We start from the raw sequence: 27,094 nt of genomic DNA on the forward strand, positions 1-27,094 counted from the left end.
GATAAAGATGATGCTTCCAAAGTTTTAAAACAAACTTTGCAGAAAGTGAGGTTTCCTGCCCTTTTTTGTTTCTTGTTCTAGATGTCGAGATGACAGAAGACGATAGGTATGATGCAGCAGTGTGTCTACACTGTCCTTCAGATAAGCTCCCATTAGCATCTGAGTTTCAAAACTTCAATTCAGTTAAACTCTTCCATTAACATCAATAGCAGGTTTAGGAAGAGCAAATAAAAACCAAGTAAGGATTTTTTTTTTCCCAAGTGGAGATGTATCTCATAGTCTATGTCACAGAGAGTATGTCATACTTTGTCTCCGAGATAAGTTTTCTGCTGTTTTTAAGGACCAGTTCAGGGTGAAGAAACCTACTTGTGGGATTTTGAAGAGCTGTATATGCTACTGAACATATCCTACCTTTTTCAGTGTTGATCCATTAAACAATTCCGGAATTGTAAAAATCTCGCTTGTGGAGTTCCAAACCTATTCCAAACACTTTTTTTTTTAATTAGAGGGGAAATATTTGGTATAACATGCTCCTCTCTTTTGTTTTCAGCTCCTCAAGGATTTTATGCATAGCCTACGAGGTTTTACAAGGTTTGCAATATATGAACAAACATGGAATGGTCCACCGAGCACTCTCCCCTTGCAATATTCTTTTGGATCGAAAGGTATGGCTGCAGGAATGAATCTGTTTTTTTCATTTTTTTCTCTTGCTGCCAGGTAGCATGCTGTGTCATACTTGGAGACTGGACAGGAGCAGACCTTTTGGGGGGAGGGAGAGAGAGGGAATTGCATATACAGAAAGTGTAGGTTGTTTGTTGTTTTTTACTGTACTTTTACCCCATTTCCTGAATTTCAACTATGTTGGAGAATTTTTTGTTCCCACTTCTATCCCAAATCACCTTTTTCATCCTTCTTAAAGAAGTGTCTAAGTCTACTTGACTGTCATCATTGTAAATAGTTACAAAGCCTTTCTGTTTAGTAAGGATATATTTTTTTTAGCTAGTGAGTAGTTAATAACATTTCCTGTGTTTCGTGGTGGTCTGATATTTGACTTTTAAGATATCAACATATTTCTTTGTTCGTATTAAATTATTAAAATTCCAGTCTGTCAATTCTGTTGTCAGACTACTCAGTTGGCAGTGTGGAATAAAGGTTTCCCTCAAAAAAGATGAGAGAAATTAATAGCTACTGCTACATTCAGAGCCATCACTTTATCTGAACTAACAGCCAAAGAGCTCAGTTTCTGTGGACAACCCCTCTCTCCTTCCCCTTCTTACTTGATTTAAATAGAATAGCTAGATCTTCCCCCTTGAAAGGTAGAAAGACAAGAGAAGGAAGGAAGAAAGGAACACTTACTAATATGTTCTTGGGTAAATTACTTGTGGACAAATGAACATCATAATAATGCTCTAACAAGCAAAAGTACTTAGGATTTTAAGATAGCCCTACAATCAGTAAAAGAGCAAAGGGAGCCATGAGACTATAAATTTCAAGACTTTTTCCCTGCCCTCTGAATTGTTTGCTGATGTAGCCTTCACTGTTGCACCACCTGCAGAGTAGCTGAGTATAATTCAAAATCCAGCAGAAACTATTTATCAGTTTAACTTCTATGCCTATTTTTGTTGTTGTTGTTGTTATTTTGGTTTTGGTGTCACCTTTCTACCTCCACAGAATAAAACCAAGCACCTGGAAAACTTATTTGATTGAAATGTATGTGGATACAGTTAAAGAGAGCAAGATAGTAATGAGTTGGTGAGAAAGACTGGAGGAGCAAGGCTGGGTAAATGGCAGAGGTGAGAGAATAGTGGGGCTGCTTAGGGAGCTTTAGGATTCAAACAGGATCGCAAACAGTTTTTGAAACAGGAAAAATGTTCAAGAGAGTATTTAAGCCTTTTAATTTACTGAAAACATACTGTAACTGTACAAAGTTCTGACTTGCTGACGTACCCCAAAGTGATTACACAGTGCTCTTGGAGAGTAAAAGCATTAGAAATAAGCACCTTACTAGCTTTTAGTGGAATTGTACTTAATAGCTGAAACAGAAATGTAAGAGGCTGGCTTCTTATGAGCATCTGCCTTCTGACAGCTAATACAATTAGCATAAATATGTATATATACATACATATTTGTAAACTCAAAGATTCTTGTAATGTCAGGTTCTGCTGCGCTTGATTTTTATTTTTATTTTTTTCAGGGACATGTCAAATTGGCTAAATTTGGACTCTACCATATGACTGCTCAAGGCGTTGATGTTGATTTTCCTATAGGGTAAGGATGGAGCTGCACAATACAAATATATTAAAGATATTTGCTTGGATGTACAAAAGTAGTAGTGATATTTCCCTTTGAAAGTTTTCAGATTTTTTTTAATGTATTATCATGAATGGTTGAAGGAACAAGTGATATTGTTACTTTTAAAATGATTTAACAACAGGTAAACCTTTTGCTGTTTTTTTTTGGGGGGGGGGGTATTTATTTATTTATTTATTTATTTATTTATTTTGCTAATTCAAAAGTTATTTGATGGGAATCCTGACAATGAACGAGACCAACCCCCTCCACCCCTGGGGTAGATCTAGGCTACATTTATTTAATGTACTACTGCTGAAATTCAACATACATTTACTTTGAATAAATATATTGCGTCTTTACATATATATATATATATGTATATATATACACACACACATACATACACATAATATTGAATCCTTAAATAGATAAACTATTTTGAAAGGTGCTGTTATTTACTTTCACAAAAAGACAGAGCTAATAATTAAAATTTGACCTTTCATGTACTAGACACTACTTTGTCATTGGAGTGAAAAACTGCTGCAATGTGTACGTTTTGGCTAACAACCTGCGTTGGTATGAATTCAGGTTTCTCAGAACACAAAATTAATTTCCTTACTGTAACTGAAAAGTAGGTTTTTGGACAGACAGATTATTACTTAATGTTGCTGCATCTTTCTAGGTACCCATCGTATCTGGCACCTGAAGTAATTGCACAGGGAATAGTCAAACCAAGCGACCATACACAGTGTGAGAAGCCTCTGCCTTCTGGCCCTAAATCAGATCTGTGGTCTCTTGGCATAATACTATTTGAGCTTTGCATGGTATGTAAGAGGGTTTGATTGTGACTCTTGGGGAATAGTTACATCAAGTTGATTGCTCTTGCTAATGGGGTTAATGACACTTGTCCAGCACTTGACTCCAAATATCAGACTACATTTTGCATTCCCACCTGACCAGTACTGGTGGTGGTGTTCAAGTTACTGGATGCATGTTGGCTTGGGCTGAGTACAGGTGTTACCGTGAAGGGCAGCTGCTTTTATAAGCCACAACGATGCAATTGCGTGATCTAATTCTTAGTAATAGCTTCTAAACCAAGAAGTCTCTCTAGGTAACTTTTTGTTTTAATTATGCTTATAAGCATGAAGTAACTATTGCTGTCATGCCCTCATTCACTTCAAAAAGGATGAGAAACTAATAAAGTTTCTTTACTATGAAAGCAGTACATCTGCCTTATTTTAAAGAGTGTCAGTAGGGAATTAAAGGTTTATTTGAAAAATACTTATTTGGCTTTGGATGTTAGAATAAATTAAGACAACATAATCTTTACCACTTGTACATGTTAAACTTGACTTTCAATCAAAGACAGCAACATTCTGTACAGAAACACGATCTGGCAAATATACCAATACTAATAGTTAGTTTCATTATACAATTAAATGGTCTGACAGTTACATGGTCAAGAACATGTTTTAGTTAGCGAATACATCAGGGCACTGGAAATTCTTTTATGTATTCTGTGAATTCTCATAGTGTTCACAGATCATTATTCCTCTTTTGAATAAGTACATTTTCATAAAAATATTGTTGAAACATTTTAGAATTGATATTTGGATGACTTTTCAAAAATAGTGTGCCATACAAGCTATGGCTGTCACCAGGTCAGGACCATGAACATCACCTTTGTTCGTGCTCACCTTGGAAAAAATACAGGTTTTTGAAAGCTTGTTACTGAACTAATAATAAACCTGCAGCTTTGCTGAGGCAACCTGGGGATTCGTTTTGCATGTTTTTTGTTTGTTTTTATTTGTTCCAGTTAAGAGACATTATAAATGATACGTTTCTTTCTTTATGATGTTATGAAACTGCTTCTGGTATATTTGGGGGTAAATAATGTTTCTAAATGTTTCTAAAAGTATTCTGAAGAAGCTTACTTCACTGTTTTTGTATATAGATGGATGTGTGTGCTATCTAAATATTTTTATGTAGTAGCATTCAAATGTTGATTTAATCTTGTTATTTATTTAGGGGAGAAAATTATTCCAGAGTTTGGAGATAGCAGAAAGATTAAAATTTATAATTATGTTGGGTAAGTAGCACAAAATCATATTTTTTAAGTTTCCTAGTAGTGTTATCATTAGAGCTTCACAAACTAGTCAGCTTGTTATGCTCAGACGTAAGGTACTTTATCTTTTGTCTGCTTTCATCTCCAGAACTTAAAATGCATTTGAAGCGTGGTTGCTTGCTTAGGGAAGCTGCAGAGATGGCTGCCAGGTAAAATAACATTGCAGAAGAGCCATGAGTGTGTTAGAGTAAGGGCAAGCTATGGAAAAACATGTCCAGGAAAGGTGGTCTTTCTGTTGGTTATTTGTTGTTCTGTGTTCCAGGAAGTCTCTGAAATGAGATAGAAACTGTACGACACTAAAGAAAACTGTCCCTGCAGTAGCAGTGTGATACCAAGCAGGGAGAAGCAGAACTCAAACAGGAAGACAGAAAATAGAGAGCTGAGGAGCTTATTACTAGGTCTAGGCTTTTGTTCTGACTTCACCTATGAAGTCTACAAGCATTAAGCAAAAAATCCGTGTCTACAGTAATGTAAATGAGTGTGAAAGTAGGACTATTTTGTGGCTTTTAAAATTTAGTTTATTGTGGGGGTTGTGTATGAGCCATGAAGAAGGGCACAGCATGAGTTTGCAATTTGAAGGTTTATGAGTAAGTTATTGAATTTATCCAGAGCAAATAGCAATACCTTTAAAGATACTGTCAGTACAAACATCTTTTTATTGAGTAGTTAGTACTCTGGTGATGAAATTCTGTCTGTTTTGGCATGTGGTTTATTAGCAAAGCTTCCTGAAGGGTTTGAGTCCCCTTCAAGTTAAGTGCAAGTTATTATAAACCTTCATCCACTGAAAAATGCCCATATTCTGATTTGGGAGTTATTTTCTCAATAATGCATTGAAAACAAATTATAAAACACTTGCAGTATAATCTGCAAGTAGCAAATAAAAAGTCCTTTGAGCTTCTATATGCAGGCATTTTTTAAGTTCTTTCAATTTCCTTTTAATAAATAGGCTGTTGGAATTTATTTGGCAGAGACTGACGCTCTAGATTTACTAAGCCTGCAAAAAAGACTTTCGCTGTTAAATTAGATGCACTACTTAAATTTTCTAGGCTTTAATTTTCTGTCTGTGTTGGGGATATTACTTTCATTTCTAATTTTGAGAATTCACCTTCAGTTGATGTGGCAACGTCAATAAAAAAAAAAAGTATTCTATGCTGTGGTGGGATTTCATCTGATATCCTGTTTAATTACTATCACTTTTTTCATGGTCTTTAACTTTTTTACTGTTCTGTTTGTTTTTCAAAGGCTGTGTAGATGATATTGTAACAGTATTAGCTGAAGAACACGGTTGCCTTGATATTATTAAGGTTTGTGGAACTAGTTTACTCTTCTATGCTATCTTATCCAAAACATTTTATTATTGTTGTGCTGCATAGGATTTCATATATACATATGAAATATAAGTTTGTATTTGTTTATATACATAAAAAGTCATACATATAAAATATATTTATATAAAAGTAAACTTATTTATTCACTTGAATTTATTGCACTATGCTGCAAATACATATTTAAGATCCTTTCAAGTACCCAGTGCTGGTAATGTTCATTGTTTCTTAAAATTGTTGTCAATTAATTTAATACTTGCTGGATACTTGTCAATTAATTTAATACTTGCTGGATAGTTCAGTCAGTTGTTAATTTTCTTTACAATGTTGGGGGTTAAGGATTTTTCTTCTAGAAATGTAGCCTTTTACCTAGTTTGCTTTACACATTCTGACAATCTTGTTATACAGTTCAACTCCTCCCTGCACACAGAATTAATCAGTGAATTTTAGTGTTTATGTTTTGAAACACTGTGTAAAACAAATTCTGACTTTTATCAGGAGTTCCCAGGTATTGTATTGTTTCAAGCTGTGTACAGAATATTTAGACTAGAAAAGTAAAAATAAATAACTGCATACACTGAATTTTCTAGTCTTCTTTTCCCCATAGTAAATGTGGCTGATGAAATTACTTCCACACAGCATTTTTATCTCATGCAGCTAACCTCATACATGTGGATGTCAAATTTTGTTGCTTTCAAAGGATTAGCCTGTATATTAAAAGCTAAGTATGAGCTAAGTGGCTTGCTCAATTAGGACAGTAATGACCAGAACCCCTACATATTTCTCTTATGTTCCAGGACCTTCCTGAAAATACCATAGATCTACTGAAAAAATGCCTTACGTTCCAGCCTTCTAAGAGGCAAGTATTCACTCCAAATGCATAATAAACTCTGTTAGGATTCTGTGAAATTAGACGTCCAGTCACTGACTGTTTTTTGGAATACTGATGGTTTGTGCTACCTACAATAACTTCTTGGTTTTATTACTTTGCAATATTTGAAAGTAAAGAGTTCAGAAAAAAAATAATGAAGTGTGCAAAACCTTGAGATTGATGCAGAGTATTTTTCTGGGAAAACTATTTGGTTATTTTCAGTTTTAATTTCACAGCTTTAGTGATTCCATAACTGGATGTCCATGGTGGTTACTGCAGTTGTGCTGTAGTGAGAATTAGGACCGCTTTCTTCAAATCTCTTCTTTCAAAAGACATTTTTGTTATGGCAGTCCATCACAACTTTCTTCTGAAAATGGAATTAGGCTTCTGTTCTTTAATTGAAGTTTTGCATTTGCATTTTTTTCACATTTGCTTAGAGGAATTAAAAGGGAGTTAAAATAGTTGCTTTATATATTAAATGAAGGTGAGATCTGAACTTGGGCTATAAACAGACTGCACAGTGTTATAAATTATGAATTGAACAAAATTGATAGTTTTTTTGGTAATAAAATTTCTGAAATTTGACATCACTTGTTAATATTTATTACTGGGGACATTTCTTACTGAAGTGTAATATTTATGGAAGCACTTTATTCATAGTGTTGTATTCTCTTTTCTTACTCAAGGCCAACTCCAGAAGAATTGCTGCATGACAGTTTGTTCTGTGAAGTATCCTTGGCATACCCTCCCTTTCACAAACCTGCTGGTCTGTTCTCATCTTCTCCAAGGTGTGCTAACTTAACACTTCCTGAAGACATAAGTCAATTATGCAAAGGTAAAAGCAGGTAGTGGGATGAATGTCATTGAAAGGGGAAGAAAAATAAAATGTTTTTGAGTTTTCTTTGAATGCTTTGTTAGAGAGAAACTATTAAATGGTATAAAACTACAGTTTTTGTAGTAAGTTTTTTAATGGGCATAGGTGGAGGCAGACATGATTTTGAGGGGTGTGTTCAAATCAAAGGATGGCATCTTGATTTTTGTACATTGACTTCAGGGAATAAACAGTTATCATTACTATTCAAGTGTACCTTGGGATATCAGTATCATTTTTGCCTTTTTAATTTGAACACTTACATGTACAAGATGGTTTGTGGTGGTGGTGGTTTTTTCCCCAGTACGTTGTGTTGTGAATTGGTAACTGGATTCTGTTGAATCATAGCATGAGATTATTTTTGGAAGTACTGAAAAACTAAATCCTTGTGAGAGAGGTCATATTATCCAGAATAAAAGAAGGTTAGAAGTTTCTGAGTTTAAAACTACAGTATGCAGAAAGTTTCAAGTCCTCGTTGACATTTTTTGATGAACTCTGAGATTCCTACATATACAGAAAAATCTCACTATACAATTCCTGGTGACTACTATTTTATACCTAGTTAATGTATACGATATGTGAAAGGAAGATGAGACAGTATGAGTCACTAGTTTCTTTTTTGTATTCTTAGCATTGTTGGGGACAAAATAAGGTTTTTGTTTTATTTAATTTTTTGAAAAAAAAAGATGCCCAGAAAGCAAAAGTCCACCCTTTGATTTGTTTATCTGATTGGTTCTATTTTCTATCATCAAGGCAAACTGCAAAAATATTTGCTTTTTTTCTGATCTCTGCCCATCTGCTCTTTCTGTAAATTTTCCTAAAGAGCAGTGCAAAGGGTACATCACTTTCTCTTCTAACCTCATATTATGGTCTAGGACTTTTCTAGTGTAGTAACTTTTCTTCCACAGAATGTGTTTAGAGTGATAGGAAGAAATACAAGCTGCCTAAAAAGCTGTAACTCACTTTTTATGTGGTTTCTCCTAGTAGATGAAGATAGTGATTACCTAGCAGAAAGATCAATTGAAGAGGTTTATTATCTCTGGTGTTTGGCTGGAGGAGACTTGGAGAAAGAACTTGTCAACAAGGAAATCATTCGATCAAAGCCACCTGTCTGCACGCTTCCCAAGTAAGGAAAGAGAAGCGCTTTAAGAGAAGGACAATGTATGGAGAGGTGATGCTGAGAGAATGTTTTGGTTTGGTTTTTAGTTTCAACACCTGTGTATATGTGAAAAACAGTGAAAATAGCATTCTTGAACAGCAGAAAATCATTTCACATCCCATCTTACCAAATCTGAAGTGTTATTTGAACAGTTGTATCTGTTATCTAGCTGCGTTTCAGCTTGCTTTCTGAAATTTGAGAAGAAATTTAGGTGAAGTGCAACATAATGAACTGGAAGTCCCTAAATTTGGCATGCATTCAAATAGCATTAAGTTTCAATTAAAAAAAAAAAAAAAGTTTCACTATGCTTGAATGCCGTATTTTTAATTGGAATTTAACTCATTCTGTAGCAAATTCTCACAATCAGAATTCTCTTTCACAGAGCAGCAGTGCTGAACGGTCAGCTCATTTCTTCAGATCAGCTGATTTATTTATTTATTTTTAAATGCTTGGTTTTACTTGTAATTCTATAACAGTGTTACTGCCTTTATCTTATTGCTGCACACATTGCAATTTTATGTAATATATTGATGTCTTAATCCTGCAATCTGATCTTAATAAACAGAATTTGGTGTTCATACAAATCAGTTTGCTGGGTCTGTGATTTAAAAACATATGAAATCAGCATGTACAGCAAAAGTGCAGTATCTTGAAAAAATCTAGATTTTAAGTGATGGTATGATAGCAACAGTAGTGTGACATTTTGAGGGATTGCCTATTTCTGTACCCGTAGGTGAATGTTTCTGCTTTCAAGTTACGTGGGGAAAACATTTTCAGTCATGCTAACTATGATGGAGATGAAGTGTTCATTCAAAAATGCAATTTGACTCTATTTCCTAAGTCATAGTGAGGATGTTAGCTTAATTTCTAGTGATCAGTTTGATGCTGTCTACTTTAAAATATCACCAAACAGGCAATTCTTATATACTCTTTCTTGGATGCATTTGTTAATCCCTTAGACTGCAACAGAACAGGTCTGCATCGGATTTTTGCTCATTTTTTTTTTGTCATGGTTGGAAATGGCTTTCAAATGACAGTGCTGTTTTATTTTTGCTTCTCCCATTAAATAGCAGTCTTGGTCTGTGCCAGCTCAAGGAATAAAAGGGAATATTAATCTCATATCTCATTAGTCTTCCTTTGTGTGCAAACCAAAGTCGTGGAAAGCCTGAAATGTGCCTTTTTACACAAAAAGCTGTTTGAATAATTTAAGGTGATTGTACATTCCCTTGATAGCAGGTTTCATGCTTTGCAGAGTCAATGCAGTATACTTCTAAGAGCTACTGTTTTGTTTTAAAGAAGAAACTGATTGATGTAAGATATATTTTTTCTAAATCAAATCTTATGTTATAAAATGACCTGAATTATATATTTTCTCTCCCTTTTGAAGCTTTTTATTAGAAGATGGTGAAAGCTTTGGGCAAGGACGAGATAGAAGTTCCCTCCTAGATGACACAACTGTGACTTTGTCGCTGTGCCAGCTCCGAAATGTAAGAAAAATTCTGTGCACAGGTGCTTATGTCTTTGCTGCAGAAACATTTGTTTAAAGGGAATATGGAACAGCAACTCCTACTGCTGTTTCTACAAAAGGGCAATGTTAATGATTCCGAAAGAAGAGTTCTTGGTATCTAAGTTAGATTCTGATTTATGCTATTAAGTTGCTTTTTCTGTAAAAGCTTTCTAAATGTGGTTTATCTTCCCCCTTCTCTGTTCTAATTTTTTTTATCACCTGTGCTTCGTTCTGGTGCAGTCACAATAATTTTGTAGCACCTGATATTCTGCAATATTGCTAAACTAATTGGGACAGTGAGTGTCTTTTTGCATTCTTTAATTCCTGTCTGTAGGTGGCTCACAATATTCAAAAGAAGATCAGCTCAATTCAGTTGCAGCTCCTTCAGATATTTATCCCTTAAAGTTGGATGTCAAATTTCTAGTAGTTTAATACTAACCTTTGGAATACATAGCTATTAAACAACTACTTTGAAAGAGCACTTCAAAGTATTTTGCCAAAATGCAGTAATGCAGTTTTCTCTCAGTGGAATAATAAACTTATGCGAACTTATTTTACCTGCTGTAGCAATGGGTTACAAGATTGACTGCATACATCACTGAAGTGTTTTAATTGTTCACGTATCTTCACAGATGTAGAGCTTTATTGCTATAGAATTAGAAATTTACGATGCACTGTTTACAACTTGCTTTTTATAGTAGCAATTGCAATTCTGTAGCAGTCTTTATAAAAATCATTTCCATATGACTATGGAGGTTAATAAGGAAAGTGACTCCTGAGGTCTTGATGTCTGCCACCAAAAAAACAAACAAACAACAACAAAAAAACAACCTTAATCTGTAATTTTGATTATTAGTGCCTATGTGTATAAATGCAGCAGCATTCAGGCTTGTATCCTCCCCAAATAAAACTGCAGTAAATGTGTACTGCAGTTTTATTTGTGGAGGATGCAAGCCTGAACCTTGCAATGTTAGTTGAAATAATTTTTTGAACTTACACAATTCTTCAAACACTTTTCATGGAGCAGAGCATGATGCTTGAAATCAAAAGAGGATCAGGTCTGAACGAACTGAGAGTGAACTGTTCTGTCAATCCCAGGAGGAACAGGCTGTGTGCTGTATGCCTTTAAGTTGGGGATTAAACTGCAAAACAGAGCACTGCAGGGAGGATGGTATTAAACATTAATCATGATGCACCAAAGATGTCTGAAAACTTCAGGCAAGAGTCCAGGCACGCTTGTCTGTCACCTTCCCAGCAAGTGTCTGTATTTCTGTGCAGCTTTAAGATGCTGCTCCTAAAAGGAACTCAAATTTACATAACTTTTGAACTGATTAAAAAAATAAAACCAAGCTCTGCAGTTGCTTTGCAGCTACTTAAATAGGAAGTCCATGTCGAAAAGCAAGGAAAAGAAAATAAAATAGTAAATAATATTGATCAATTAATCCATGGTCCATAGAAGCTTTTTCTGTGTGTGCATGTGTAAATAGGTTTATGTGCACAATAACAGAGTTCTCTTCAGGCAGAAGGATTTCCATTATCTCTTAAAAATAATAATAAAATAGTTTTTATTAGTAAAACTTTCTAGTGTTAAAGGCTATATGTTTCTTTGCTGATTGAGAGCTGAGCTAATGCTTAAGACAGATTTCAGAGCAAGCTACTAAACTTGGTAAATGAATTGTAAAGTAATAGTTTTCAGAGCCCACTAAGTATTTGTTTGTGAGTTCTGAACGGCTTTCTGACTGTGAATTGTCTTTATTCTTCATTTCAGAGACTGAAAGATGTTGGTGGGGAAGCATTTTATCCATTACTTGAAGATGAGTAAGTGTGTGTGTAAATCTGTATATATGTAAGGGACTGAATTTTGAGTTACTAGTTTTGAGTAGCACGTTGTACAGCTGGACAGCCGTCTTCCAAGAGCAAACCTAGCATGTCATGCTTTAGCTCTTAAAGTTGGTCAGAGCTGAAAGGCATTCTGCACCAGTGGCTTTAGGGCCCTGAATCCAAACTGAGAATTCTAACCTGTTTTCCTGTTCAGTGAATCAACTGTTTGTGCTGAATATTTAAAAATATCCATTTATACTTGTTTCTGACTCAAAAATGCATCACTGGGTATTCTTTTTTTTCACAATGAATTGTGGTTTTTGCTCTTTATTACTACTATCCTAATTCTTTTTCCAGCCAGTCAACTTTACCTCATTCAAATAGTAGTAATGAGCTGTCTGCAGCTGCCAGTCTTCCTCTGATCATCCGGGAGAGGGACACAGAGTATCAGCTAAACAGAATTGTCCTGTTTGACAGGCTCTTAAAGGTATGGAATCTTTCTGATGCTGGATAATTGGATTTGGTCTGTTAATTAGAGGATTTTTGAAGGACTGAGTAATTGAAAAAGGAAGCAGAGATGCAAGAGACCACAAAGGAGAGGAGCGAGAATGCCTTACAAAAATATAACAAGATTGAAAATAAAAATATGAGAAATAGGTCTCTTTATTAGTGCTGAATATAAAAGTAGCCTTTAAAGTATGCACATAAAAATAGAGCTGCTGCTAATACCTGCTATTTACTGAAGAAACTAATCCCGCATCCTTGATTTCCTGACTTACTATTCCAGTTATTCCTGACTGATTCCCTGATTTATACCTTTTATAGGGTATGTATACCTAATATAGGTGTAAATACACCTGTGCATATTTCTGCATTTCCAAGCAGTACTGTAGTGGAAAACAATAGCAGTCTTAACCTCGTTAACAGGTACAGTGCTTAGGAAGGCGTAAACTAGAAATGTTAAATGAAACAAAATTGGATATATGAGTATAAACATATAATTAAGAAAAAAAATAATAATTAGTATCACTAAATTTATATATCAAAAATATACCAAAGCACATGAATACGTTTATGAGAAAGAGCAGGTTTTTTAATATCTAACCATACTTTACCATCCAGGGTTTCCTTTTAGGAATGAAACTTGCTTGTTGTAAAACTTGCATTCTCTGTTCAGACTGACACAGTTTGTCGTCTGTAGAAAAAAACTTCCCAGGATTGGAATTAGATTCATTTCAGTTATGTGTTAATGTTTTTGCTATTACTCTCTTCTCTTTGAAGGCCTACCCATATAAGAAAAACCAAATTTGGAAAGAAGCCAGGGTTGACATCCCTCCTCTCCTGAGAGGCATAACCTGGGCTGCCCTGTTGGGTGTTGAGGTAAGAGTAATGGGAAGACATTTGTGGAAATTCCAGTGTTGACCAGGGAAGGAAAGGGATAGGAATAGGTTGGACAGGAAAGCCGGAAAGGATTTGAAGATTTGGCAGGTGAATTAGTTCAATTTTAAAGAAAATGATGCATGAAATTGTATGAGCAAAGACAATGTTCAAGCACATTTCTTGCCTCTGACATTATTTGATTTCAGAGAATATTGACTTGAAAGCCTTTATATTTCATTTTGATTATAGGTTGGAAAAATAGTACCCGTACAATAAATCTTGTGAGATTATTTAAATATAACTGGTAGTTAATTTTTTTTTTTTTTTAACTATTCTTGGCAAATGCAGTTCTTCCCCAGTCAGCGACAGGTGGGCAAATCAGGGTGAAAAATATCAAATATATCTTTTTTTTCACCTGTTAGCCAATACACATCCTCCAAAGATTGGAGAATAAATAAATGAAGTGTCCTTTGCCCAAAAGGATTACTAGAAAGGAACGTCCCAGAAATGAGGACCCCTCAGAGAGATTGCTCAACAGCTCAGCTTTTGCATCTATTCTGCTTGCAGTCTTCAGTAGTGCAGCAAAGAGATTCTTATAGATTACATATCTCAAGGTGTGGTTTTTTTAGGAAATCTAGCTTAGGGTGTGATCAGCTGAGTGCCTTATAATATGATGAGAAAAAAAAAAGCTGTAAAGGAAACAAATAAGTGCTGGTCAGGGGCCTGGCCTGGCCCCTGCTTGGTGAGTTCATGTGCTTCATCAGCTTACCATGTGTACAATGAAGGTAGTATTTCCCTGTCCCATAACATTAAAATGCACTTGTTAGCATACCTGTTCCAGGATTTAGGCATGTACTGGCTACTTAAATGTTGTATATATTGGTAATATCAATAGTAATTAATAGGAAGCCTTTACGCAGATGATGGTGAAAGTCACTTGGCAGTGTCGAAGGTAAATTACTTAATTTAAATTGAAATCTTCAGTTAACTTGAAAATGGAAAATGGATCAAGAATATTGCTTCTTATGTAAACAACAGAAAATCACTAAGGGTATTGGGAATGTCATAGAAAGGTCTATATATCCTGAATTATAGCAGGATACAGATGCTTTTGTTAAAATTCAGCAGTGAGAATTTTCTGTACTTTGGGAAAGTATATATTTTCAGAAAAAAGTTGCCAACTAAAGTATTTGACAAAAACAGTCAGCTTTTGTATATCTGTGTGTACGTTATAATATGCCTTTACATTAGTAAGGGCTTTCTAACTTCATATATTCTTCCACATTTAGGGTGCCATACAAGCAAAATACGATGCCATTGATAAAGACACACCAATTCCTACAGACAGACAGGTAAGAAGACTTTGTTGTGACCAAATATTGTAACTTGGAGTAATGCAAAGATCTTTTCCACCAGTGGCTGTCATTTGTTTGTGATGGCATATGTGGTTGATCATACTACGAGGTTTCCCTTGTCCTCTAACCTTATTCATGCTGTAGCAAGAATCTTGCAGAACTGATAGGAACAACTAGTTTAGCTCAATTTGACTTATAACACCTGGTAAGTGAAATCTTCTTTTACTTCAGAACCTCTGTTTCTGTAGCAACAGCAAAGTGTAGCGAACAATTTTACTGATGTGTTGTTGAAAATTCTGTTTTTATTGAATATTTGTTGTGCCTTTTGGACCTGATGCCGGACTTCACCAAGTACCCTGAGATCCTGTGAAGTAAAATGTGCTCCACAGAAATGGGTTTCTTGACTAATTAAGTTTTCTAAGAAATATTACCAAATGTAAATAGACACCAAGAGCAACAACTATTCCATCAGCTGGCTGAATACATAGTTTCCATCAAATTGGGTACAGCTTTCTGAGAACTCTGATTCGATTACCCTGTAGAACAAAGTGGTGGTAGCACCTGAAATGGGCCAAAGGTTGGGTCAGAAAAAAATATATAGATGTAATCTGTTGTTTTTTGCTTTCAATGGTTAGAACCCTTCTTAAAACATGAATCTGATTTTTATTTTTATTACAGAACAAACCAACAAACCCTCTCTGTTTTTAATCTTTAAGTGCAGCTGTCAGTGCCCTGTCCCCTTTCAGTTACATTTCTGAGAGTGATGGGGGAAGCAGACTGTGGTTTTGGTGGCGGTCTGACCTATAATGTCTGGCTGAGTTCCACCTCTAGTGTTGAATGATTGCTCTAGTACTTCCCCACTTATCTTGATTCCTTATATGTATTTCTTTATATTGTATGCTTGGCTGTGGTACAGATTGAAGTTGATATTCCTCGTTGCCATCAGTATGATGAACTGCTGTCATCACCAGAGGGTCATGCAAAGTTTAGACGTGTATTGAAGGCCTGGGTTGTTTCCCATCCTGATTTGGTATACTGGCAAGGTGAGTTTGACTAGTTAGCAAGTTCAGATAATTACCTGGAAAGCTATGGTTAACTTAAGAAAAAAAAACACCTTATTTGGATTTTTTCCTTTTGTTTCTTTTGAAGAATGAATCTGTGGGTTATTGCAAATTTAGATCCTATATTGCAAACTTAGATCCTAATAATTTATATTTAATTTTTAATGCAAAATTGCCCGCCTCATTCTTATGCTCTCCTTAAATTTCAATCAATTCATTTTAAAAAAAAATCTGTTGCTTATTCCAGTTCAAACACTGAAGAACTTACTGGGCAAGTTCTTCAGAATGTAAATTGCATTTCTTGAAAGCCAAGGCAGAATAATCAATTCAGTGCTATAGTTTTAACAATTTTAAATCCTCTTTGTTTTCATGCACTGGTTTCACGCTTGTTCTCAGCATTATGCGTGAAGCCTGATGTTGAAGGTATTATAATCACTATCAAGTATGCAAATTTTCATGGTAAGTTAATGAATTCATCTTATGCAATACAATAAATGAGATAGATCTTCATGCTGTTCTTTTGTGGCTCTTCTCTCTTTAGGTCTTGATTCTCTTTGTGCACCATTCCTGTACTTGAATTTTAACAATGAAGGTGAGTACCTTTTCTACTGGGGATGAAGGGAAGCACAGTCTGTTATCTGTATCTAGCTGTATACGGATGTGTGTGCACCTACTAACAGACAACAGTTTTTTGTAACTATGAAGGAAGTTTAAAGCTCTTGTTGCCATGGGTCAAAAGAAACGGTCAGTTTTTAGAAAGAGTGTGTGGTGTGCTACTGTTCAAGCAAAAGGTTCAAACACTGTATTTATTAATAAACGCAATAAAGAAAACGTAATACAAAGTACAAGTAACTATAGAAAAACAATAAATGCTTCTCTAGTACTTGTGTTTTTCAATGAACATGTTATTTGTTAACAACCTGTCAGACTAGCATCATTCAGAAAAGCTGATAATGGATTTAAATTCGTAAAATCAGCCCACCTTTAGATACGCAGCCTTTATCATCTTAGAATGTGATTTGTTCAGAATAGGCCTAGTCCAAATTTCTATTTTCTTGCACACAGCTTTTTAATAAGATGGGGGAGAGGGGAAGCTAGTTTCTCAGGACAGTAACTCTTATTATGCCTACTGTGTACCTTTACATATTTCTGTCAACAGGTTTTTCTTGCTCTTGGACATGTTCCTGTAGTTAGATTGTAGAACCTGGTTTTCTTTCCATTGCAGCAAACTATAATAGTGAAAAATGCACACTTGCATGTTCTAGTTTACTAATTTAATTGAATACATCTGGCTCAGATACTTAAATGGTGGTTTCCATGCCAGAAAATTCATAAACCAGAATTCATTTCTAATGTGATCCTATGTCACTTCGGTATAAACTTCATGTTTTGTTTATCTATATTATATAAATATATATATAATAATATATAAAATACTATATATAAATATATAAATTTATATATATATTTATATTTATATAAATATATAAAATACTATATAAATATATATATAATAATGTATAAACTATATATATTTTCTTTGGATAATTTATGTCAAAACCATATTTCTAACTAAGGTTCCTTTTAAAATCTCTGATCTACCACCATTGCCAAGAATTGTATTAAAATAGGTAGACTGTCTCTCAGCCAAATTCCCAAGAATTAATCAAGGGGTAAACATTGGGAGCTTTTAAAATTCTTAACAAGGAATGTGCCCTTTTTATGTATCTGTACAATCATTTTTGTTTATTGATTGATTTAAAAAACTTATGCTTTTTATCTGCTTGATAATAAACATTTTTAGATATACATACCTTTTTAGATATACTACCTCTGTAGTTGCATCCTTTTCTTTTTTTTTTTTAGCTCTGGCATATGCCTGCATGTCTGCTTTCATACCCAAGTATTTGTATAACTTCTTTCTGAAGGATAATTCTCATGTTATTCAAGGTAAGTAAATCTCTTTAATTTTTGTATTTCTTCTAAGAGGCAGAATTAAGTCAGCGTTTCTACATTCACTTTTTCAAGTGGTTATAAAATAAGTCTTTCAAAAAGTTTATTTAAAATAAAACAAGAAAGCGTGCAAGAGTAATGGGAACACAATAAAGTAGGTAAAGATTCATGCGAGGTAAAAAAAACTATAAGCTGCACAGAAGAAAAAACAAAACAACAAGTACAGCTCCACGTACTATCCAGGGTAAGAGTCAGTTGATTACACAAAGTTGTAAAATGAGGAAATAACCTTTCCAGTGTTAGATGGTAAAGACTTACCCTTCAGGTGGTCAAAATCATATCGTTACAGAAGCTATCTTGACAATGAGGCAAAATGAAGAGGAGGAACAGTACAAAGTACATACTACTCAGGAAATGGGTTTTACAGTATTCAGAGAGCTTGAGACATGAGGAGATTTTCTTACTGAACTAATAATGTTTATCCACACAGGACATGACTTAGAGAGCCATGGGGAAAAATGTTCTGTAGTTCAGTGTTCAGCTACATAGGTGTCTCAAATGAAAACAACAGCTGGGGGTTAAATGTCTTACTTTAATTGTAAATTTCAAGGAGACACAAAGAAGGAATTGTGCAGACTTAAAAAGCTACCTTGGCACTGTCCATGATGACAAAGATAATTTCTCTTGTAAACAGTTTTTTTAAAACAGAAGCTGTTTGAAAAGCCTTTGATAGTTTAAAAAAAAAAAAAAAGCAGGTGGTAATGAATGTTTTTAGATGCAACCAGTTATAAGTGTTTGTTGAATAGTGGGTTTCAGCATGGCTTGCTGTCCTTGTGTTTCTTCATAAGAAGTTCTTTTTTCTATGTAACTTGTGAAGCTTCTTGAGAAACAATGTCTATCATTTCTTTGTCTTCAAAAAAGAAAGGAAATTAAGAACTGGTCAACCAGTTAAGTTATGGCTAAAAGGTTAGCCATAAAAGCAGTTAAATATTGGATGGTAGAGGGAGAGCTAACGTGAGGATTGAACATGGTTAGGAGAGTCAACATATGAAGGACAGTGGATCAGAGACACTATGAACTGACTGTGTAAAATAGTGAATAGTTTGGAAAAGTGATTCAAGACAACTTTCTTGCGTACTTTTTTCTGTAAAGAAAGAGTGCATGCTAAAAAAAAAAAGTCTGTAAAGGTCTAAAGTTGAAAAGAGTATACTATATCAGTTGTTCCTGACTTTAATAGCTTGGTAAAGATTTTCTCAAGGGGGTATACTCTTACATAAAATAATAATTTCTCTCTCTAGAGGTTCCCTATTGTGATACCCACAGGAATCAAAATTTTACAAAAGTATCAGCTGAAGTTATAAGTACGGGTCAGTAGGATTCCATAAAATAAAGAAGTGCTTGCATTTCCAAGTTGTTTTGCAACATCTTTTGTCATCAAATACTCAGACAGACTGGACCTCTTAGGATTCTTTCAAATATTCTGATACAATCCTTTCCAGGGACTTAAGTCAAACACCAGAGTTTCACACAATTTCAAGGGAAAATTCTTTATAATTTTCCTGCTTTACTGGGTAGGAAGAAAGCATCAAGAAGTGTCATTTGACTGCCTACTGCAATTTTAGCTTTTAGCTGCCTTGTATCTTCCATATAGGGGTTGAGAGAAGAAATTGTTTAAACTGCAGAGTTCAGCATTCCTCATGTCTGACCAGTTCTAAACAGTGAAGATAGATGTTTTTTCCTAAGCTTATCAGATGGATTTCCTTACATTAAATAGGAAGCAAGAGCAGTTAAAGGTGTTTGGATATGGAACACTTAATTATGGAAAACAAACAAAAAAGTCATTTAATGAAATTCCAACCAGCAGCAATTGGCTGGACCCAATTGGTGAGTTTTTTGTGAAGGCTCATATGTTTTACTAGACCCTTAATTAACCATGTAATCCCACACAGTAATTATATTTCGTGAGAGAAGCTGGTCAAATAAAGATGGTATTTATCAACTTGTAGTATATCTGCAGAGAATGACCATGGGCATGAATTTTCGTTTTAAAATAAATGTTCTTCAGGGAAACTAATTGTGAAATTGTTTTCATCAGCGCACAACTGAATGTGTAGGATTGTGTAGAATTACTGGTTTGCTATTACCCGTCTGGTGACTGGTTGTTTAATGGTGCAAAACTGATAAAAGATGCACCTTACAGATGAAATTTTTAAGTATTTTCATTTAAGGTCAGCACATGTAGCGGTATGAACTTCAGGCATAGTTTCCGTCATCTCCCCAGTTTGTGTGGATGTGAATAAGAATTTCTTTGTCTTGAGACTGAGATAACATGGTGGAGAAGATGTAAAAACCTCTGAAGCAGCCTGGCCTTGGTGGCACAAAACTCAGCATGGGTCTGTTAACCCACTTAACTCACCAGTGGTTATGCTGACAGGTCATCTGCACCCTAACAGATGTAGCTTCAGGCGGGAGAGGCTGGCACTCCTGAGATGCCCAATTTTTGAGGCAGTAATACCACAGTGGTTTAGTGTACAGCGGTTTCTGTACACTAAACACTACACTTTCTGGATTACAAAATCTACCTTTGTTGAAAATAAACTACATAGAACACAATTAAAGGAGTATAAACTTTGTATTTCACTCGGATTGGGTCTTAAAAATTCTAGAAACAGTCTTGTTCTACTGTGTTTCCATCGATATCCTGTGGCTCATATTCATACTGAAAAGTCTTTAACTTTGCATTCCAAGTATACATCACAATTTGAGTATGAGTCAAGTAAAGCTTTGTTGAAAATCCAAATTAATATTAAGGAAGACAAATGTTTCTCCATCTGTGTTGAATATAATGGTGATAAGGAGGACAGTAGTGGTATTCACTTGCAGTTTTATTTTGTGTTTTCTTTTTGTTTGTTTGTTGTTGTTTTTATTTTTTTTAAAAAAAAGCTTTTTTTTAGCTCCATTAAAATAACAAGATGTGCTGGCATGTATTTTTTTAGTGATGTTGAATTTGCTTGTCATTTCAGAATACCTGACGGTGTTTTCCCAGATGATTGCATTCCATGATCCAGAGCTGAGTAACCATCTTAATGACATTGGTTTTATTCCAGATGTAAGTGCTGAGCATTCTTAAAAATATTGTTCAAAGGAAGTAAAAAATGGAAAATGAGGGCAATTAGGCTGAGATGCCTTTCAAAATTTTTGATAGTTTGTTAGGAGACTTGTGTATTAATGGACCTTGTTGGGTATGTGGATAAAATGGTGAAGTTTTGATTATTGTTTTATATACCTCAGTCCTTCCCCTTGTGTTAGCATGGTAAATACAATAAAATTACTACTAATCACTTGTTTTAACTTACATATACATTTTAAGATTAATCAGTAATTTTATCTTTACAATGTGGATTAGCATGCAAAACAAACCTGGCCATAAATGACTAATAGAAAACTTTCTACAAACTAATTAAATGCTTTTGGTTAACACAAAAGACAAATCAATTTGCAAACAACAAAGAATATATATATACAAGTGATGGTTAATCTGTAGATATGTCAAATCTTGGAAAAATGCTTAGCAATCAAGAGCGTAACACGTGTGTAAGGTGGGTCCTTTCACTGGAAGAAGCCTGTAAGATAGAGAAAAATGAAAAACAAGACTGTATCATGAGCAATATAACAGAAATTTTGTTAATTATAAATTAATCCTAAGACTAGACAATGGAAACAATTTTCATTGTCAATAAGAATTCCTCTCCAAGAGTAGAGAAGTGAAAATTGAAGAAGGAAACTGAAGTCAGAGGTTGATATAGAAATTATTTCATAAAAAAGAAATATATATGTGTTTTGTTTGTTTTCCTGTCAATCTAAAGGTTCTTTTATCAGTAAAGCATTATGCTTATTAGGAAAGGCTTTAACTTAAAGCAGCAAGGCCAAGCCTATCAAAATCATGGTATACACAATTCCTGGTTGAATTTGCTTGTCTTTGGGACTGGCAGATACTCATTAGCACTGTTTACAAAGATTGTAGTGAGGAAAAAAATGCTTTCACATCTAAAGGTGTTATTAACCTAATAATGTTATTTATGGTACAAATTTAAAAGATAATGTGGCATTAAAATAAGCAAAAGATAAAGCTCGGCTACTGCGCTATAAACAGATGCTCTAGAAGGCCACGTGTACTGCTAATAAACCACATCTGAAGAAGGAAGGGATGAAGATGAGGGAAAGTGGGAAGAAGGGAGGATATTCATCTGTAGAAAGGCTGCCTGCATGGGGGGGAGATAAAGGACATGGGTAACATCAACATTTAATTTCCTGTGGGAGAATCAAGTTAGCCGCATCACTGTGTAAATGCACCCAATATTTATTTGCTGTAGCCTGTGGGGACCAGAGCAATTTCTCTGTATTTCTTGTTGTCTGGGGCACTCATTTCCATTGAGGATGTGTAGTTGTAAATTCCCTGACCATCCTACAGGTCTCCGTTTCTGCTACTAACCAACCTGTCGTGGTTGTTTGCTGCCCTTTCAGCAGCTGCTGCTTTATGCCGTTACAGTTCTCCACACTGAAAACTTTCAAAAATGCAAGTCAAACGGAATAGTTAAAAATCACCTATTTTTGTATATTTTAGTTTTTGTGTTGTGCTAGTCATCAGAGAGCACGTAGCCAAATGTGAGCCTTGTATTTAAGTGTTACAGTCTAGAACAGGAGATGAGTAGGTAGTGCAGCAAATAATTACAAAATCGGGGTGTAATTAAAAAAAAAAATCCAATTCTAAAATTAACAGTAACCTCTGAAGGGAGGTTGTCCTTTCTAAATCATGTCATTTGGGAAAAAAAAAATAAATTCTGCTTTCCAGATTAGTGAGAGAGGTGTTTTTTTTACCTGTAACAAGACAGCACAAGATCCATCAAGGTGAAGAATATGCACTTTAGTAATGAGATCTGAACCAGAGTTTCGTGCTTGAGTACTAATCCTATCAAAGTAAACCCTGATTAATCTTTCATCATTGAAACGCAGGCTCCCGCTGCAGGAAAGATTGTGTTTCCTGGCACCTTTCCTATTTGCTTCAGGTTATGTAGCTCTCCGAATATTGAACACTGCTGAAGGTTCAATAGTTGTGAATATAGTTACCTGATGTGGTACCTGGATTAAGTACATTGCTGTGGCTATGTGATTTACATGTAAATAGAGAGGTATGTACGGTGAATCTTCTAGTTCTTCTTTGCTTGTTCTCCCGAAGTTTATAATCTCCACCACTCTCTGTAATGTTTTATAGCATCTGTTCTCTGTTTTACTGGATAATTCTGACATCAATAACAGACCATTTTGAGCTCATTTTGAGCTGAAGAAAAACAAGGAGGTGTGCTATGTTACTAACGGGGCATAAATTATTCTAAATAGCTTTCAGCTGCAAATTATGGAAGCTAGATGCAGTTGTCAGCTGGCCAGTAAAAGAGATGACAAAGTCTAGCTGCAGTTACTTAATACCATCTTGCTGGAGCTGCTGTCACAGGTAGATAGATACCTTAGCTTGGTTTTGGTGATAATTCGGGAGGTGTTCATAATAGGGCTTCATCTAACTAAGAATTAAAAATCCTGTGATTGAAGTGCTTTATCTCTGTTTGTCTCTTCTGTTGCATGATTACCTAGTGGTCAATTTGGGGGAGAGGTTTCTTGCTGATATTTGTATCTTGTGAGGAATGTGATCATTCTTCAAATTTTCTGTAGGTGCATGTAGGTGGGTAGAATCTGAGGTTCAAAATTGGTCTCCATTTCCATTCTTTTTGCATCCCCAGTCCTTTAAACATTCTTGCACCTTTATGTAGCAGTTACGCATAGAATTGTCTAGGCACCTTGTAGGCTTGAGGTATATGTGAATTCATTTTGAAGACAGAGCAGTGAAATATGAAGGTGCAAGATCAGGGTTTTATTCCTTTTAGCTGAGGATCATTGTTTTTACCACCTTTCTATACTGCTATGTCAAATGGTCTTTTAGTTTGGGAAGCATGGGAAAAAAAAGATTGGTTTACTTAACAGATTTTCAGTATCTGGGATTGCTACTGGGCAATTCAATAAAAAAAAAAAAGCATGATACTTTTTGTGAGTGCTTTCTGCTGACATTTAAGGCAGTGCCTGCATAAAATATGTAGAAAGCAGCTTAGAATGGCAGACAAACTATTTTGCAATTGTCCCTTGCAGCATTTTTAGCATGTTCTCCTGAAGCAAACAAGCAACCTAACTGTTGGAGGTAGAATACTTGCCCCATGTTGCCATTAATTGTGGTAGTTCCTTTGTAAGTGATGAGCATGGAGGAGGAAAGGTACAAACATATCAAAGTCTGAGCACTGAAAATAGCATGAAATACATACCATAAAATAGTTCTTTATCCATCTATAATTTTTTCTTATTATCTGTGGAGATATGACAGGTGCCTTATCAGTTTAAAATAACATATTGTATTGAATGACAGATGGTCAGATGAGAATTCTTCTATAAAAGATTACGAGGCTGATGATTATCCCTATTGTGTGTGTCTGTTATCTTTAAAATGGTAGATATTTAACCTTGATCTCAGCTCTGTAGTTCTGAGGTGTAGAGAGTGAACTTCCTTAGAGGTTTACGGTAAACTTGTTTGTTATGCATATACATATCGTTTAAGAACTTTTGCAGAGTGTTGGCATTTTTGATGCTTTGAAAATTCAGATCTTCAATAATAAATAATTCATTTTCATTATCTTGTAGCCAGGTGCACAGCTTCACTTTAGTTGCCTTGTGATGTTCGTGACGTGCACCTGGTTCATACAGGTCAACCACTTTATTGTTGCAGACTTTCAACAGAGCAAGATGCTTGTGTATGCTTCTTAATGCTCCGTACCATCCCCATCAACAAAAATTAACACTCATTTTCAACTTGCTATCCCTTCTAAAAGAGTCAAAAGCCTTTTGAATCAAAAGCCTCTGAACATAAGTATTTTTAAAACTATTGTCTTTACAACAGAAATCTCAAACTTCTGTGCAAGTCTTCTGTATCTCAATCTCAGCTTCTAGAGAAGCCAAAAAATGAAATAATGCAGGCAGTAATAACAGGCAACAATAAATTTCTCATGGAAGAGGTTCTCATCAAGATTTCAGTCAATGTCTCTGAGGGGTTTGAATTTCTAATGGGAAAAAGACTGTTGTCAAATATGTGTTACCTAATTAGGGGCAAATGAAGGTCTTCACCCTGTTGAAAAACACTGAACTGGGTCTTCAGTCTCAGGTATTGAGCAGAATTTGTCGTAGCACAGCACTGTTGGAGAAGTTTCAGCTAGGAAATAAAATATAGAATAGTGGAAGGACTGACAATGAAACAAAGTGGAAGGACAGAAGATTTCAATTTTAACTAAAAAAAAAAAATGGTGGTTTTCTTCAGCTTGTTGGTAGCGATGTTAGGGCACTGCTGTGTTCTTTATATCTAAGAGATGTCCAACTTCTTACTTAAAAGCACGGAATTGCTCCTACATTACTAGCAAAGCAGAATGATAATTATGGCATTGCTGATCTCAAGCTCAGTCTAAAATCGAAGTATTGGTTTTTAAAGGCTTTTATTTTAATGTGACTTATCCCCAGGCTGTTCCAGCAGTTCAAACGCTACTTTGAATAAAATCAACATAGTTATGAAGCATACCTAATGTTAAGTGTGAATAAAACCCCATCACATTCCTTGGTTCAGTAGTAAAGGGTTGAAAACCTAAACAGCAAGCAAGCAGCTTGTTAGTACAGAATGGCAAAATGCTGTTCTGGCCAGTGATTGCTAGAGGGCAGTATTTACTAATAATATATTAAAAGTGAAGGCATGTAACTAAAAGGATTTGGTAGCCTGTTTATTTGAGGACTTCAAGTCAGTGCAGTTCTTTTTCTCATCTTTGTTTTTCAGTTTCATTTGTATGGTGGAATAATAATACCAGTGTTGTCTCTTTGCTTCTTTATTAATAGTAATCATAACCACTTCAGGTTTACCTGGACCTTCTTGTCTTAGAACATTACATTTATGAAAATTTGAGAGCAAAATCTCTTCAATACTCAATTCAAGACTGATACCGTCTACTTAGATAGTTTGACTTACTTTTCATGTTACTATTGATAGGCTTGGTGAGGATGGTTTAGAGCAAAGTGATGCTTTGCGTTGTTACCTTCCAAAAATTTGTTTAATATTTCAAATTTTGTCTTTCTTGTATATTTTTATGTATATGCATACAAGATACAGGTGTCTGTGTATGAAATTAGGAGTAAGTGGATATGCTCTGGTAAAACATTTTAATCAAATGTATGAGAAGGAGGAAGTAATTGCTTTTAAATACTGAGGAAGTAATGTAGTTCAGAAAAATGATGTCTACATAATGTGTACCTCAAAGCAAAGAAGAGCCTCAGGCTATTAGGGATGCGTATTTTCCTACTGCATAGAAAGCAATATATCACATACAAGTAAGCAGGTAAACAGGTATTAGCTGATCACAATCACTGCAGGGGATATTTCAGGGAACAGGGTGTTATTATTCAGCAGGGAGCCATCCACTGAAGGCGTTGAAGAGAGATACTCAGGGAAACAGTATGAATGTACAATGAGGCTGAAATGGTGACAGGAGATGATTTGTTTTTGTTTTTGAACACTTAAAATCAATTGAAGGGTTGGAGGCCAAGCTTTATTTAAATTAAAAAAAAAAACTCAAAACACAACCTTGTGAATATTGAAAATGCTAAGCAGTCATCATCAAAACCTTTAGTTTTATAGACAGTATATGGTTCAGATGCGATTAAATACTCAGATGAAGGTGTGGGAATAAAATCTAGAGAGAGCCTTGATAGACATATTTGCCTTTCAGCAAATGCGTGCATCGTTTTGTCAGTGCCATAACCCAGTTTAAGAGTTTATGGAATAAGTAGTCATTTATTAACATAATATTGATTATGCTTTCTCTTTTCATTTGCTTACTTCCAGGGAAAGCATAATAGGAGGATTAATTTGCACTTTTTATGAGCTAAAAAGTAATATATTAAGCTTTATGTCTAACTGTAAATCTTCAGAAATGGAAAACAAGAGCACATGAGCTATGCAGCTGAGTAAAATTTAACAATGGTAGTCTTGCCTTTGCATTCCTAATTTGTAGGGACCTTCTGTAGAATTTGATGTTTCATGAAAATAGATTCTATTGCCTTCAACACACAAAGTACTTCATTAAAGATTAAGAATCTCTCAAGGTGTCATAAATGGGTAGCTATTCTAAATACATACTGAATCGTGTGTGTGTGTGTGTGTGTATATATATATATATATATATAATGTCATGAGTACATTGACCGAAAGGTTTTCTGTATCTGTTACGGTTCTTAGTCCCAGA

The 27,094-nt window shown here is 35.0% G+C and overlaps 1 protein-coding gene across 17 annotated transcripts in view; it reads left to right on the forward strand.

The window, feature by feature from the left end:
• TBCK (TBC1 domain containing kinase) overlaps positions 1 to 27,094 on the forward strand; it is a 148,061-nt gene that overhangs the window by 29,379 nt on the left and 91,588 nt on the right. For 14 of the 17 annotated variants that reach the window (XR_014584151.1, XR_014584152.1, XR_014584153.1 and 11 more), the window contains 17 exons: positions 551 to 665; positions 2,195 to 2,268; positions 2,975 to 3,116; positions 4,321 to 4,381; positions 5,660 to 5,721; positions 6,540 to 6,601; positions 7,300 to 7,448; positions 8,469 to 8,610; positions 10,031 to 10,130; positions 11,919 to 11,968; positions 12,329 to 12,458; positions 13,253 to 13,351; positions 14,641 to 14,703; positions 15,623 to 15,749; positions 16,309 to 16,359; positions 17,634 to 17,717; positions 20,744 to 20,829. Coding sequence is in view for 11 of the 17 variants with exons in the window: in XM_083835508.1 (XP_083691634.1) it covers positions 551 to 665; positions 2,195 to 2,268; positions 2,975 to 3,116; positions 4,321 to 4,381; positions 5,660 to 5,721; positions 6,540 to 6,601; positions 7,300 to 7,448; positions 8,469 to 8,610; positions 10,031 to 10,130; positions 11,919 to 11,968; positions 12,329 to 12,458; positions 13,253 to 13,351; positions 14,641 to 14,703; positions 15,623 to 15,749; positions 16,309 to 16,359; positions 17,634 to 17,717; positions 20,744 to 20,829 (1,597 nt within the window). In the remaining 6 variants the exon portion in view is untranslated. Of the gene's footprint in view, positions 1 to 550; positions 666 to 1,671; positions 1,794 to 2,194; positions 2,269 to 2,974; positions 3,117 to 4,320; positions 4,382 to 5,659; positions 5,722 to 6,539; positions 6,602 to 7,299; positions 7,449 to 8,468; positions 8,611 to 10,030; positions 10,131 to 11,918; positions 11,969 to 12,328; positions 12,459 to 13,252; positions 13,352 to 14,640; positions 14,704 to 15,622; positions 15,750 to 16,308; positions 16,360 to 17,633; positions 17,718 to 20,743; positions 20,830 to 27,094 lie in introns of those variants that run through there. The other 3 variants (XM_083835510.1, XM_083835509.1, XM_083835514.1) reach the window with 2 other exon arrangements.

The sequence above is a fragment of the Anser anser genome, assembly GCF_964211835.1.
Source record: "Anser anser genome assembly, chromosome: 4".
In the NCBI taxonomy this organism is placed as follows: Eukaryota; Metazoa; Chordata; class Aves; order Anseriformes; family Anatidae; genus Anser; species Anser anser.